The sequence below is a fragment of the Poeciliopsis prolifica genome, unplaced genomic scaffold, assembly GCF_027474105.1.
Source record: "Poeciliopsis prolifica strain line A6 unplaced genomic scaffold, Auburn_PproV2 SCAFFOLD010, whole genome shotgun sequence".
NCBI lineage: Eukaryota > Metazoa > Chordata > Actinopteri > Cyprinodontiformes > Poeciliidae > Poeciliopsis > Poeciliopsis prolifica.
Window position 1 is genome coordinate 7,247,576 of NW_026562385.1, and position 15,897 is coordinate 7,263,472.

General features: G+C 36.8%; 1 protein-coding gene across 2 annotated transcripts; it reads right to left on the minus strand.

Moving 5' to 3' along the window:
* Window positions 1–1,371: 1,371 nt before the first annotated feature.
* Window positions 1,372–11,150, minus strand: prpsap1 (phosphoribosyl pyrophosphate synthetase-associated protein 1). 2 transcript variants are annotated; one of them, XM_055035871.1, is made up of 11 exons: window positions 10,727–11,150; window positions 10,464–10,516; window positions 10,070–10,136; window positions 9,805–9,977; window positions 9,606–9,721; window positions 9,442–9,497; window positions 9,188–9,333; window positions 7,648–7,689; window positions 4,647–4,717; window positions 3,793–3,939; window positions 1,372–3,190 (listed from the first exon to the last, which is right to left on the minus strand). In XM_055035871.1, exons 1-11 carry the CDS (start codon window positions 10,807–10,809, stop codon window positions 3,032–3,034), a joined length of 1,113 nt encoding a protein of 370 aa, XP_054891846.1. In that variant the 5' UTR covers window positions 10,810–11,150; the 3' UTR covers window positions 1,372–3,031. The 2 variants fall into 2 exon arrangements, with proteins under 2 accessions (XP_054891846.1, XP_054891847.1); XM_055035872.1 differs by lacking the exon at window positions 7,648–7,689.
* Between the last annotated feature and the right edge of the window lie 4,747 nt (window positions 11,151–15,897).

Below are 15,897 nucleotides of genomic sequence, written 5' to 3' on the forward strand. Positions count from 1 at the left end.
TTTAAATATGAAATAATTGATGTTTTGATGGGTTTCTGTGTACTTGAGCTGACTTTTTCCCAAATACTTTTTTATTCTTGAGTAATTTCTTGGACGACCAGTTTATACTTTTAATTGAGTAAAAATTTGTTATAAGAAGTAGAGCAACTCTTACTTGAGTTTAATTTTTGGGTGCTCTGCCCATCTCTGAATGTATCAGCTCCTCACTTATTCAACATAAGTATTTTTTTTTTTAATTTTCTGTCTTTTTAGACCTGACCAATTCAGAAGTTTTAACCTCTTGATAAAGCTCTATTGTACTCTCAGCTGACACTTTTATGTTCTCATATAGCCATTCACAGGCAGTGTTAAAGTTTCCTCTCTGTCAAAAACTCCAGCGTGCTTCCTCTTTCCAAAAGCTAACAGGCAAGGTGAATTGTTTCACCCGTACGAAACGAGGAAGCGACCTGTAACAATCAAACATTTGCTTCCTCTTTGTGCTCTTTAAGCTCACGGCTGCTCCTCTCTTTCTGGCTACATTATTGGAGACAAACTGGCAGGTCCTTTCCTTGCAGAGCGCAGGTGCGCTTAAAGTTTTTATGAAGGCCACGAAGCTTCTTTTAGATGGACGTGCAGTGCTGTTTAAATTCTTAAAAGGTCCGCTCCTGGACTTGGTCCAAGCTCCTCAGAGCTGCCGAGTTACCTGAGAAGTTTGGAGCAAGTACAGGATCTCTGACCTGGTCTGCATCAAACGTTTTCAGTGTCGTTTCAAAAGCTCAGGAGTTTGAGGTGAGTTTGGCACTTAATGTTCATCATTCACTGGTTTCTTTATTTCTAAATGATCTTCTCTTTATCAATAGGATCATTGGTGAGATAGAGATTTGATTTGGCATTGAGTCAAGAAATGTTTTTGTTAGTTTTAATCAAGTCAAATTGATAGACTGATTCTTAGCTACCTATTCTGAATGTGTAACTGGATAAAATTACAGTGTAAACTGCACCAATAATTTGGTTGGTTACATTTAAGTCTTCACTTCACACTTTGCAAACTGTTTAAAGAAGAAGAAAGAAAAAAAAAGCAAAACACATCCACACCAGGAAATCAACCAATCTGAATTGAATTTTAAAAGTCCCATAAATAAGTGTTCAAATAAGTCAAAGTGAAACCAGAACTTTTGTGTTGAAACGCAGCTTAGTAAAGGACAATTTAACCAAATATTTACTGATCATGGTGTCTAACACATCTGACAATGTGTTGAGAGAAAATCCACTGTTTCTCACTTTAGTTCATTTCTTAGTGGTATCGTAACTGGGAAAATAGTTGCCATAAATGCAGAAAAATGCATTATGAGTGCATTTAAGGTGAAAATAACTACACGAAAGGAGCCAGAGAAAGAGGCAGCTACTTTATTTTCATTTACATTCACAAACACAAAGTCAGACAGAAGCGGAGGAAACCTGGGACCGTAAATGCAGGGGAGACGTTTCCAAATGCATTCAAGACAGACGCAGTTAAGAGCTTAAATGGGAGTGTCACTTCATTGATTCATGCTTACACAAAAATCAGCTCAACATTTTCAAATGTTCTTCTATTAATATTTTAAGAAAAAAAAAATCTAGCCTTTTTTTTTTAACCAAAGCACATTGCCAAGTCACATTTCTGCTGCGTGGAAGACATTTTTCCAAAATGCTATTATTTTAATCAAACATGTGCAGCAGGTAATGTACACAACCTGAAAAACTCAGGAGCAAATAAATGTGCATTAGCCTCTAAAGTATATTCCCTGAGCCAAAAGTAAGCAAAGCGAAACAGCCCTCCAGCATCTAAAATCCACTTTTTTTTGGGCCTAAATTCAATGTATTTCTGAAATGACTGTGGCTCCATCTTAAAACATAGAATTCAGTAGAATATAAATAATCAAAACAAGAATGGATCACATTCTTTCAGGGCTCCTTTTCACAGAAAAAATAAAAAATTTGTATAATACTAGGTTTAACTAATGCCGTGTGAAATAGGGGTCCGTTTTTAAATGTTCAATTCTGTATGTACAGCTGAAAGGAATTGACCTACATGTAGGCTTCTGTAAAATATTTTGCTGTGAGTTAAAGAGGCAACATAATGTGGTAAAATCTGAAAAAGCAGTCACTAAACAAAAAATAAAAATAAAAAAAGAATGGAGTGTCTTTGGTTTTCTTGCTAAAAGCAACATGCTGTTAAATGTATTTGCCCATCTAATCTCTGCAGATTAAGCTCAACATGAAAATATGAACTTTTGTAGTGTATGACAAAAGCATAACTGGTATTTAAGTTAGGAGCAAGAAAAAGTGGGGAAAAAATATTCACCAAAATTAGGATTATAAATATAATTTGGGTTTTTTTTGTTGTTGTTTTTTTGGATTTACATGTATTTTGTTTTCTTTTGTAATCGAAGTAAACCCCCCACACCTCATAAACCGCTTTACCTTTGTGCAAACACTGATCTATGGAAGGCAAGATTCAATATAGTACGGTGAAGCATCGCACTGAGACCAGCTGCATTATCAAATGCGTTTTTGTCTCACTGTACGGCTTCTTAGACTTTGGCACGGACTTCATTTACATTACGGAGGAGGCTGATGGAGCTGAAACAGGTGTCACACCTCACTCATCTGTCAAACACAGATTCCCATCCTGTATTCAGTTTCACTACTTCCAGGATGGCCACACCTTGTGATCACTTCTCCATTGAAATCTAACCGTACACAATGTTTCTGAACAGCTGCTAGCAACGACACCACTTCATACAATCCTCGCCTTTCATTTCAAAACATCAAAATATGCTCTTTTAGAGGCGTGCTTGCCTTGGATTTGAAGGCTTTTCTCTTTTAGAAACGGAACAAACAAACAAACAAAAGAAAACGAAACACATTTTAGAAAGAAGACAAATTATTTGGTCGATTTTTGAGAAGTTCTTTAACTGAATCAGGACACATGTATGCATGTCATTCAAAAACAACACGTGGAACAGCGTTTTGTTAGCAAAGGTGCAGAGGCGTCTGTCACTGACACTCCTTAGTCATCCACTGTAATATTGCGAAATAAGTAGGCCATGGATTCCCCGTTGTGGATGCGGCGGATGGCCTCGGCTAATATCATGCTGACGTCCACCGTCTTGATTTTTGGACACTGTAGCTTTTGCACCTCGTGAGGCACCGTGTTTGTCACAACCACCTGAATACACAAGAACAAATCATGTTCACTTGGTCTTTACAGCAGACTACATTCTCAATTTGACATAAGTTGATGGAAATATTTCAATTGCTGTTTCACAAATGTGATTGTGCTATATGGCCTTATTAGTGAAATATTTTGAAAATGTGTTAGTTTATCACATTAAATGCCAATCAATTAACCTGGTGTTTGCAGTTGTGAAATGACAAAATGTAAATGAATACTTAACTTGTAAGTCATTGTAAATACTGACTACCGGGGAAATGTGTGGTTAACAAGAAATGCTCTAATGTCACTGGAACCACTGCTTTCTGAACACCTGGCAGCTTTTAGGAACAGAAACTGACAGCTTATAAAATTGACGTTGCTGAAAACAATAACTCTTTGTTGAAACAGAAGTCCGCAGAGTCACACAGTTCAGATCGAGTTCCCATTAGTAGGAAGTATTTTACACTTCACTGTTCTCCTAAAGAACAAATGACATCTAAAGAACAAAAGCTGAAGTTTGTTCTCATCTATGTTCTTTAGTTAAGCTCATGTACAACACATTTTAACAGAAAAAGGTGCACACATTTTAAAACCGTAAGGTCCTACATTCTTACCACATCAATAGCGGATTCCTCTATGAGACGAGGAGCATCTGCAGAAAGTAAACCATGAGTGGCCATGATGTAGATCCTATACGCCCCTCTCTCTTTCAGGATCTCTGCAGCAGCAACAAAGTCTCCTACATCATCTATAATGTCATCCTGAGCAGAAAAGCAACAATTTCCAATGTAGTTAAAATATTTTAACTTGTTCACCCAGTTAGAATCGACAGAAGGCAACCAATGATACCAAGAAAAAGGGGGGAGAGGAAATAGGAGTCACTGTAGCAGGAAAAACAAAAAGGGTGGCAGAAAAGAGGCTTCAGAAAGATACACCACAGTCCGGACCGCAACACAAATGATCTTATCTTGTGTTCTATCACACACGGAAAGCATACAGTCTCTCTATCACTATCTCTATTGGAAACAGTTAAAAACACAGATTCATCTGCACATGCATGACATTTAAAAACTGGTTGTGACAACTGTGACCTTCTAATTTCTTACAATCGGTACTTTCTCGGCACCATAAAATATTGTGTATTGGCACAAATGGGTGACATAAAAACACCTTAAAAAAAGAAGCTTGTAAAAAAAACACCTTGAGCAAAACTGGGCTGGTGTTAACAGTTGGTGTTCATTTTCAAAGTGGGAGCAGCACGGGATAATGGGAGTGTTTAAAGGAGAAAGGCAATTTAGATGGCCTTTAAACAAGGTCAAAAATGCAGTGAAATATACACTATATACATATTGTTACATATTGGTTATCACCCAAAATTTTTATGTCTGTGCATCCCTATTAACACCTCTTCTTACATTCAGAAATTATAAGTACAAAAGATTTTAATATTGCATTTGAAGAATCTTACCACTATTATGGCGATTCTTCCACCGACATCTCCAACTACAGTAATCGGAGGTTTCTCTTTGGCCATCATTACTAAAATTGAAAGAAAATTGGGTTACGTCGTATTACTTAGTCAACAGTACTCTTTTTTTTTTTCTTTTTTCTTTTTAGGAATCAAAGATTAAATCTAAGTAGATTGGGTAAAATGGGTTGAGAAAAGGGTTTTTGAGCAACCAGCTCTCCAATTTCAGTATATTTCTTTTTACTAAATTTGATTTCTAAAAATGTGAAGCTAAACTAAAATGACGATCAATAAATCAAAGTCATTGGTTCATGTACCCCCTCCCCTCCATTCTACCCCTCCTACCTGTTAGGAGATCAAGCTGGAAGGCTAACCTAGTGCAAAGCATGCCATGCAAGGGTCAAATGACAAAGGAGTTTCAGCCCAGGATACCCAATCCAAAAAAAAAAAAAAAAAAAACTGCCTTTACAGACACCCACACACACACACACACACCCCTTTAGGCCCAGGTTATAGTAGCAGTCCTCAAACAGACAGTTTAACACACACCAACAGTGGCAAGCACTGATGACAGATTCTTCATATACACTTGCCAATGTTCTGAACCGGTCAGTCAAATCTGAGCGCTGCCAGCAAACAGCCTACATTTCCATGCACACCATCCATCAGTCGCATTATTGCTTTAATGCATTTTGAACAATCCATCTTTATGCTCCACTTAGTTTGGCTTCATCAGCCACAATGAGTTGGCTCACCATTTTTAATACAGAATCTAAACATACACTCAGACAACTGTTTAGCTTATGACAATATATGAATATCCTGGCCTCACTGACATTCACCTGCTGAATACATACATCTGCAATGCTATCTACAGCAAGAGTGAAGTTTACATACACTCATGTTTTACTGCAATTTGCTCCTCAATCATCAGCATGTTTCTGGCTGCATATTTAAATGACTCTTCACATCAGAAATAATAGAGATCATTAAAATGGGATGGTTTTCTTGACAAATATGGCACCTTTAATCAAAGTTAAAATTCAATTTGGAGTTTTGGGAAAGTCTTTTTTTTCTTCCTTAAACTCCTCTCAATGCACTAAAGTTGCACTGAGAAAAAGTTTGCTTAAAAAAAACAGTCAATGTTGGGAATTAAATAATTAAAATGAAGTGTACAATTTACTTTAAGAAAAGTGCTCAAATATCCAGTCACAGTTATGCTAGAAGCTTGTTGAGAGCCACAAAAAACATATATACTTATAATGAAACTTGCTAAAAAGAGACATTTATTTATAACAAAGTTATACATAAATGCATTCAGTGGGGGTGTACATATATTTGTAAAATGTTGACCCCATGTTCATTGCAGAAACTTCTAAATACTTTCAAACTTGTTGTTAGGATAAAATTATTAACTTATATAAACACTAAACATTGTTCTTATGAACTTTTAGACTATGTCTGTTTGTTCTCAAATGTGTGCTTTGTGTAAGATGTTTGTAGGGGGAGATGATGGTGCCAAATTGGAAACAGATGACCTGAAGCCAGGATGAGATCTGGCCTGGCAGGAAGTACCGAAGGTTAAGGGTCATAGTTTATGACCCAGAGATACAGGATCAAAGGAACTGCACGTAAGACTACAGATGCACAAAGAACAGGAGAACTTCATTATTTAGAATAGACTTGTGACTGATTGTGTGTTTGGCAGCTGGGTTTGTTTGCCTCACTCTCGGCTCTTTTGAGTGTACTAAACTTGAATTGTTTTTCTCCTTCCTTCCAGTGTGTGAGAATGTCCAGGTGAATAAACTTGACACTTGTGCAATCAATCATGTTTAAAAATTACTTAAGAGAAAGCATTACTACATTTGTATCAGTGACGAGTCCATGTAAGCATCTTGGACAGAGCTGTCCATATATAATTCATACATATCCGAAATTATTCATGGTTGATGTTTGAGGAAGAGTCTTAAAACAACTATTGATTTACTATGAGATTTACCAAAAATCTTTACAAAAACTAAGAAAATGCATAAAGCTATTTCAAAATACCGGTGTGCATGTAAATGCGGGCAATCAGAGGGATTTTTAGGAAACAATCAACTGGTAAACAATCAGCAAGCCAAGCTGATTGTGAAGGAACAGTTTTAGAAAGCAAAGAAAGGAAAAGCATGCCTTGCAGAACAGTGAATTTCAATCAGCCCCTCAGTGTGAGAAAAACCTGGAATCACTATGTACACCAAGAACAGCAGAATCAACATTGTGATTAAAATACAGTTTACCAAAATCCAACTGTGCTGCATCGTGTAACAACCTGAAAAAAGTCTGGTTAGACTTTTACTGTTTTAAGAAAGGATAAATAAAATCTGCCAATATGCATCATTTGTTGACAGTTCTAGATTAAATGCTGGAATCTGTCAATCATTACATTCCTATTGACTTTCTAATAACAGATCCTTAAAGCATGCTTCATTGTTTCCTTACATGCAATCATGACACAAGGTTAATCAGGTTAAAAGTGGTTTAAAAATGGCAGCGTGTGTTGATTGGCAAGATGAGTCCAACGGGAAAAAAAAAAAAAACAAACAAAAATAATAAAAAAAATTGACGCAGTTCTGGTTTGATTTAAGGAAACTAAAATTAGAGCACCACAAAACAAAGAAAGTTTAAGCCATCTTGTAGAAGCAGCTGTCTGGAATCATACGAAGGTGCAGTAAGCATGGCGTCTGTTCAGTTCAAGACAAACATGCCACACAAACTGCTGCTGGGAGAAAAGTGGAGATCAAACGGCCAATTGGACAAAAAAAAACAAAAAAAGAAAATCAACAATGTCAGCTTCATTATTTGGAGAGTCAATATTCCACCAACTTCCCCTCGTGAATCCAGACTGTATGTTTCTCAAGATGCAAAAACAAACCCATTTTTTTCTATGCATGCACAACTTGAAGTAGAATTTGAAGAGGAATCATTTCATGGTCAGATATAAATTAAATTTAGGTCGTACTTGGAAGCTCTATGCCAGGGAACGGAGCTTGTTGTTTGCCTGCTATTGTCGACAAATAAACACCACATTAACACAAATGCACAAGTATAGCACATGATACAGACTGTTTGCCAAGACTTAGAAAAAATAAATAAATCTGGGTTGAAAGTAATTTAAAAAAATAATATCACTAAAGCAGACTGACTGAAACGTCTAAAACAAAGTTTTTGTTTGTTCAAAACATGTATAAGTGGATCTTATAATCTCAAAGTTAAGCATGGGAGCACAAAGAAGTACTGAGACCATTCAATCGGAGTCATTTGCCAGTGACACACCTATTTGATTTTGGGTTTCTTTTGATGACACTCTAATACATAATGATCAAATACGTGCCAGGAAACAAGCAAAGGGGATGTTTCTTTAAATATGTTGTTGTTTCAACCCACTCCACATTAGACTTCTCTTGGACCTTAAAGACTGCTAGGACACAGCTGGATTATGGGAAATCCAGGACTTCACATCTGGACAGATTGTCCCAATCCATACTAAAATCATACATATAGAATATTTTTGCTTCTCCACCAGCAGTTTTAGCCTTGCCTTAAAAGAACCCCAGGGGTTTTTCATCCATTTTGACATGTACAGCTTTTAGCTACGAATGAGCATGTCAGATTTTTGCCTGGTGTGTGTATCAGTCAGGAGTAAAAGCCAAAAATAAGTGTTTTTCATTGTGAACTGATTACATCCAAGGTTCAAAAGCTTGGTTATTTTTTTAATGACACACATTGCAACCATTTTATAAGTGTATTTTAAGCCTCCATAAACCTGTGCGCACACTTTTATTCCTCATTCTCATCACTAAATATAATGCCCAGCCTTCTCACTGAAATGTAACAAATACATTTGCATCCAAACTATAAATCTAGGGACCTTGTACCCTCCTTCAGAGCTTCAAGTTCTATACAGTTTGGAGGTGTGTGCACTTTTGGAAAAAAAATGCTTTTTTTTGCGCAGTATTATTTTTCCGAATAATACTGCGCAAATTATTTTTAATATGCCTGGCAGATTTTTCATTTCTTAATATAATCTTATTCCAGTGTGAGGTGGAGGCCTGCTGTCGGCAGACTGCCACGGATGCTTTGTGAGTAGAACTAGTGTTTCTGTGAGGTCATGCAATGACATAAACTTAATTACTTTGAGTATGAATAATGGTATGAGTGAGAAACAGCACAATCATCAGCTCAAAAGAGGTTAGCACTTGTAGAAGTTGTATTAGACTGTTAACTACCCTTTCAATGCAGACATTTAAACGTGTCACAGAAAGGTAAACAAGGCTGCATTAATGATGCTACATTCAATTTTGGTTGTCTGTAATAGTTTGTGGTCAAGAAAATACATTCTTCTCATCTAACAAGTCACAGCATGTGTTTAAAAGTTAAAGCTTTGGAAAACTGATGAATAAAAAGTCACGTAATTGCATGAACCAACAACAGGGGACACATATTATTTGTGAAATGTTGGATAAAGTGAAGTTCTAAGTGAAGAAAGACCGGGCTCTCACTAGGCAGCTCCAGTCCTGTGTGCCCTGTGGTGTTGCGCACACATGGCGGGGAGTGTCTTCCATCGGCCATGTCCGACTCGGCACATTGGGCCTCGCCGTGGATCACAGCCAGACCCAGTCGGAGACGTTCTGCATAGGACTGAGCCCTGCAAAAACAGGAGACTTCAAATAGGTAAAAATGGATAAAAGGATAAAGTAGGCCTCTACTGTGATTTCAATGTAAAATCAATGTAATGTTGCCTAACATCTGATACCTTTTAGCTGCAGCAGGTGACTTTGCCACAATTATAGCATTTCTGTAATCATGAATCTGTCCGAATAAAGAAAAGCAGGTGTTACCAATTCTTCCAATCTCTGTTTTGCTTTGATTATTGTTTCAATGAAAGTCATAAGATGAAGACACAAACACAACAGCCACCTCTTCTTGTATGTACTGAATCAAAAACGGGGAGGCTCGCAGATTATCCACTGGAAAGCTGAAAAAGCCTTGGATCTCTTTCTGATGCAAGTCCATGGTGATGATATGTGTCAATCCTTCAGAAGGCACAAAAATAAAATGTTAATGAGAGAGGCCTTTTTTTTAATTCTACTGTTTGCTTTTGCTTTGATCCCTTTACCTGCTTTAGCCAACATTGAAGCTAACAGTTTACAAACTATGGAGCCCCTCTTCCTCATTTTGCACTGCTTGCTATAGGGGAAGTAAGGAATAACTCCAATGATGTTCTTTGCACAGGAAGTCTTAAGAGCATAAGCCATAATAAGGAGCTCCATGATGGCTGTGTTGACATCTCTGGTAATAGAAAAATAAAGAAGAGGCAGTTAAAGATCTGGGTTAGAAAAAAATTCAGCTGTGATAAAAATGAACTAATTTTCTGTACTCACCTTGGTATGGTTTGGATAATGAAGATGGTCTGCCCACGAACAGACTCTTTCACATCAACTCTTGTCTCTATAGCAAGGGAGGAAAATGTAATTTTACACAGACAGCAATTTTAGCAAGAAGCTAAAAGTAAACAAACGCCGTATAAACAATCAGTATTTTATGTTGGAACATTTGCTTACTGTAAATAAAGGTTCAATTTATCATATAAATTGAAACACTGACATTTCTAACTATAATTTCTTAAATTTTAAATCAACTTTAAAAGCCTGCATTTTATTTAGAGTTAATATACATAATCAGAGCATGTGAACAAGTAAAATGCTAATTTATTCGCTGTCCTAAATCAGAAATCATTTAGCTGAATGGGGGGGATTTTAGATTTTTTTTTCTTACCTCTATTAGATTCCTGAAAGACGACAGATTTTCCCAGCTCAACACCCAGCCTCCTGCAAAACAAAAGCATACCTTTGCACGGATTTTTCAAGCAACTGTGTAATCTCAGGATTATTCTGAATTTCTAGCATTGTTCATTGATTCATGAATGACAAATCCCCTGACCTGCTCTGCCTCTTTTAATGTCCCTTTATTTGTGTCAGTTAGCAGTTACACCCGAGCGAACACTAGCTAAACATTAACTAGTGCTTTGGAGTACTCACTCTGTTATCTTCTTAGCCAACTCTGTGCAAGCGACGGAGGAGTTTGCAGAAAACACACGGTAGCCACTTTTAGCGACATTCATTCTGCAAGCTCGGTGTTTTTATGTCACAGAAAGTACAGTCAGTAACGCCACTTTATTTAAACCCAACCCAGCAGGAACGTTTTAGCTTTTTCTTAAAACGACGCTCTCGTCGGCTAGCTAACTGCCGCACACTAGCGTCTGCAGTAAAGTGAGCTAATTTATTCGAGAAAAAGAAAAAAAAAAGGCTCGGTGTGGGACACAAACTTGACTAGATATAGAAGGGAAATAAATACAGTTACGTTGGCGTGTCTAGTTACGTGTATTACTCGCGAAAAGACAAATGATCCAGCCTATGCTCTATCAGGTTGCATGGTAACCTGACAGCGATCCACATTTGAGAACTACGGAGCGGCCACTGGGTCAATATTGCCGGCTACGCGCTGCAGTGTGTATGTAAACGACTGGACAGCGTTTCTGATCCAAAACCAGTGCTGTGTGAAGAACTAAAACTACAAGCCTTTTAATTGTTTGCATTTAATATTTACAATTTCGATTTATTTCTGTACGACGGAGCAAAAAAGATAAACAAATACCATCCACGCGATGTTTGTTTATCTTTATGTAAAACACATATCTTGATGTGTTTTACATAAAGATGTGTAAATCACATTAAAATCTGTGAATATTTCATTGGATCAATGCAATCCTTCAATTCTGAAACAAAAGTAAAGAACTGAGGCTAAAAGAGAGTTAATTTTAACAACTAATTGTAATATAGTTTCATTGAAAGTCATTAAAATGTAAGTCTTTTGACCTTCCACAAGGCCTTTGACTAACTTTAGCTAAAAATGACAAGTCAGTTAACATTTTACTTTTAAAATACAACTTTTAAAGCTTTTTTAAATTGAATAATTTTATTGAATGTCTATTACAGAATGACACCGAAAGTATTAGCCTATATTTTAGATACTTTCAGTGTCATTAGGTTGTAAAATCACAAAGTGTACGTGGACAGGGATGTCTTCTCACAACTTGTGATGAAAGAAGTCTTTCCATAGAGTAGGACAATTAATCAGTTCTGTCTTTGTATTAAAATGTGGGATTTGAATCGAATAATAAATCTTCAGGTTAACAACATGCAAGAAGACAACCGACGCTGAGTCACTTTATCATAATGCATTGTCAAATTGTTAAATTAATCAGATTAATTCTTCCCTTACATCTAAACATATGTTATTACTTTTGCCAAAGGATGCAGAAACACTTCATTCTTTGAGCCTGCTTCCATGGTATTCCAGGGGATGGCAGCAGAGTACAGCAACAGTTTTTATTGATCACGTTGTGAAAAACTGCTTCAAGCTTCAAATATGTTGAAGGGAATTCTGGTTTTCTGCTGTATGCATGTAACTGTGGGTTTGCAAGCCTGAAATTTTATTTAAAACCAAATCTAAACCACTTTAAGCCACATATCTGATCCGACATAATGACAATAGAAAAGCAATAATAACAACCAAAACTATTGCCATAAGAAATTATTATTAATAAAAAGCCACCAAGATCCCAGAAAAGTGTGTTAATCTAATTTCAAACCTCATAAACAGTGATTCGTTACCTAATCAGAAATTTTCCACAAGCAACATTTCTGTCACATTTATGAACATAAAAGTGGTGAGTGTATTGCTAAAGGATTTTTTTTTTTTTCAAATCCCTCTGAAATTTATTATGTCAGGAAGACAGTAGCCTAATGGGCTGGAGGAGGGTATAACCTGGCTTCCATTCTCTGATGTTCATGTTTGGAGAAAAGGTAATGAAGACTAAATTATGTCTTTGCAGCATCATTAAAGCAAAACAGAAGATAACAGAGAGGCAGCGCCTCTAACAACAGCTCCGCAAAACAAATAAAACCGATCGCCAAGGCAGCGTCGTCGTAAAAGCTTTTACGTTCTCTGATCAGTAATTTGGTGGGAAAGGAATGTTCTGACTGACAAATACTTATCTACCTTCTGCAGCTATTATTTCAAGAAGTCTGAAAACAGGATTTAGGTCCCCCATCATCTTGCAAATGTCAGCAGATTTTTGTGTTTGAAGCTTGCTTCCTTTGTGTTTTTCCATTGTTGTACACATCTGAGGCACAGTTATGTTATCTTGCAGGAAGAATGTCCTGAGTTCAAATCCCAACCTCAGATCCTCTGCATGGAATTTGTGTTTCCCTTTGTTGGAATCTCCAGGTCAGGGATGTCAAACGCCAGTCCTCAAGGGCCGGTGTCCTGCAACTTTTAGACGGACCTCTGCTGCACTACACCTCAATAGAATAATTAGGTCATTAACAAAGCTCTGGAGAACTTATCTACACATAAAATTAAGCTATTTTATTTCAGCGTTTTGTAGTTGTGGCACATCTGAAAACTGCAGGACAGTGGCCCTCAAGGACTGGAGTTTGACATCTCTGCTCCAGGTATTCTAGCTTCCTCCTTCAGTTTAAAACATGAGCTAAACAGATTTTCTAAACAGCCTAAATACATTTCTTGTTCAATAGAAGAAAAAGAATATCCTTTATTGTCCCACTGTGAGGGAATTCAGCAGTCACAGTAGAAAGTTAAGGTAAGCAGGTATGCGTATTCACACAAAGGCAAAATATAGAAAAATTAGGGATAAGATACTGTACAGTCAGGACAAATTTATAAATAGGAAAAAAAAAAAACAAAGCGGAGCAATTTTAATTAGAAATTAAAAATGTTTAAAACTCAAATTCCATATTTTCATAATAAGTACAGCTCAGGTCAAACACGAGGTGATTAAAACCTGGACCAAATGGTTTCTCCAACAGGAAAATTCACCCAAAATCATATCAGAACTGGATTTTAGAAAATGTCTCTCTAAAGGTTCAACATATGCTTCAAGACAGACAAGAAAGCAACCAACTTAAGACAATTCTACCCAGATGCCTGGCTAAAAATCTGCCCCGAATTACCCCAGAGGCTTGTCAACATACAGGGTCCGTTTTGCCAAGGGACATTTGTTGGGGTGTGTGTGCTGTTTGATCTAGAGCAAACATTTTTAACCCCATGTAGCTTAAAAAAGTCCACAGTAAATTCAAAATTTTGCAACAATTTTTTTTTCTTAAAAAACATCATTGTTGCATGAAGTTCTGGGCTGTTGACCAAAATTAAGTTGATATTTTTGTGCTTGAGAAGTTTAAGCAAATGTGTGTATGAAGAACTTGACCAAGGACACATTGATACATCCACACACATAAATATTTAAGTAGTAGCAAAAGGCAGAAGACTGAGTTGTAACCTCTTTAACAGCCCTCACAGCATTGACAAAAACACATGATCTAACTGTAAAGGACATCTAATACAAGTTCACAATAACAAATAGACACAAACACGCAGATTTATTATTGGCTTGTAAAAAAAGAAGAAAAAAAAAGCCTTGAGTTTGTTTATGAATATAAACACAACTGTAACTGACCTCAGGTCAATGGGTGTTACAGCAAATGAGGCCAAAATAACTAAAAGCCCCAGCAGGAGATTTGGACATAACTCTGAGAAGCTGTGAGGTCTGTAAGACTTCCTGGCATGTCTTTGATTTGCTGATTCTTTTGTTGCAACAGCTGGTTTTCCTTTCCATTGACGACCTATAGAAAATGACATTTTGTAGCAAATCTTACATTTCCTCAGCTCCCACAAGATGTAGAAGTCATTTGCTTAAAAACAAGACTTTTTGTTTTAAATTACAGTCATATACTCTCTAGTTAAACAACTCTGATTTTATAGCCTTGTGACCTGTCCACTCCCTGGAAGATTTACAATTACCATCTTTCTTTGTAATCATCCTGTAACCTGTCATAAAATTACTATCCTCTCTTTGTATGATTCAAGACATGAAAACAAGTTCAAAGCTGGAGCACATGTACTGGCAGGTAGCGGCAAATAATTTCTAAACTTTTAAATGGAAAATTATTGAGTTGGTTTGATATTACTCCCAGATCCCAGACTGTAGGGGCCGGTGTCCCAAGAAGTCCAGTCCAAAGCTATTCACAAATGTTCACTCTTGCAAGTCTGATCAAGTAAAAATTATTTGTTGTCTTAGAATACCTCCAGAGGAAATATGCGTAGTATAGTCTTTTCTGCCTGTGCTGTGCATACTGTTAGACTTTTGAATAATGTTCCTTGTAGGTCTCTTACATAATACCTACCCATAAATCTGATGAGCTTGAGCTGACTTGAAGTGTTCCATTTGCTTAGACATTTCAGACATACAGTTGCATATATCATCAAACTAGAGTCTTGTGTTCTTATTTTGTTCACTATCAAAGACCGGGTCAATGTTTAACGCGCGTTTGTACTTTGTACAGCAACCCACACTTGCTTTGCAAGGCAGATCTTTAAATTGTTTTAGATTTTCCCACATATTTTCATCTACAAACACAAACTTCAATGTAATTTGTTTGGAATCTTCTGTGGGGAGGAGTAACACAAATGAATGAAAATGAAATGTTTTCATCACATGATTTTCAAAATGTACACATACAAGTAAAAAAAAAAAAAGGCATGCTATGTATTTTTTCTCATCTTTTGATGACCCTGAGTAAAATCTGGTGCAAACAATTGCTTTCTGACGTGTGCTGACAGGACATCTATTAATCATACTCTCTTTGCATCTGCCCTCGATGGAGGAAAAAGGGGCGAGAAGAAACTTGTTGCTGAAAGGTAGCCATATTTTTGCTTCCACTAATTTCCAGTTAACTACAAGTCATGGGGGGACACAGCAAACATATGGGAGAAGGTGCTCTGGTCTGCTGAAACTACATGTAAGTTTTTGTAGTTTCACCAAAGACAAAAGTCAACGCTGATGCTTGACTAACATGAGATCACATGTTCTGGCGGAAAAATTACCCTAAGCTAGGGTGGTTTAGATCAAAGTATGTTCATTTAAAGGATCGTTTATAGTAAGATTTGAGAATCGATGATGACAGATGCTCTCTATCCAATCAGAATAAGTTTGAGATATTCTTCAACAGAAAAGTGGAAAAAGTTCAAACCGTGTCTTCCATCAATCATAATGGCTAAGGATCATAATCAGGAGTTCAACGTCTCTCTGTTCACTTTTCTGATCATCCTGGAAAAAAACAGGTAGAATGAA

Bases quoted from the DNA above. Each gene is read 5' to 3' on its own strand.
- prpsap1 (XM_055035871.1), bottom strand. From the start codon at position 10,809: ATGAATGTCGCTAAAAGTGGCTACCGTGTGTTTTCTGCAAACTCCTCC. The intron at 10,517-10,726 runs GTGAGTACTCCA...TTTGTTTTGCAG, and splicing joins TTGGCTAAGAAGATAACAGA to GAGGCTGGGTGTTGAGCTGG. The intron at 9,722-9,804 runs GTAAAGGGATCA...TGCCTTCTGAAG, and splicing joins TTCAATGTTGGCTAAAGCAG to GATTGACACATATCATCACC.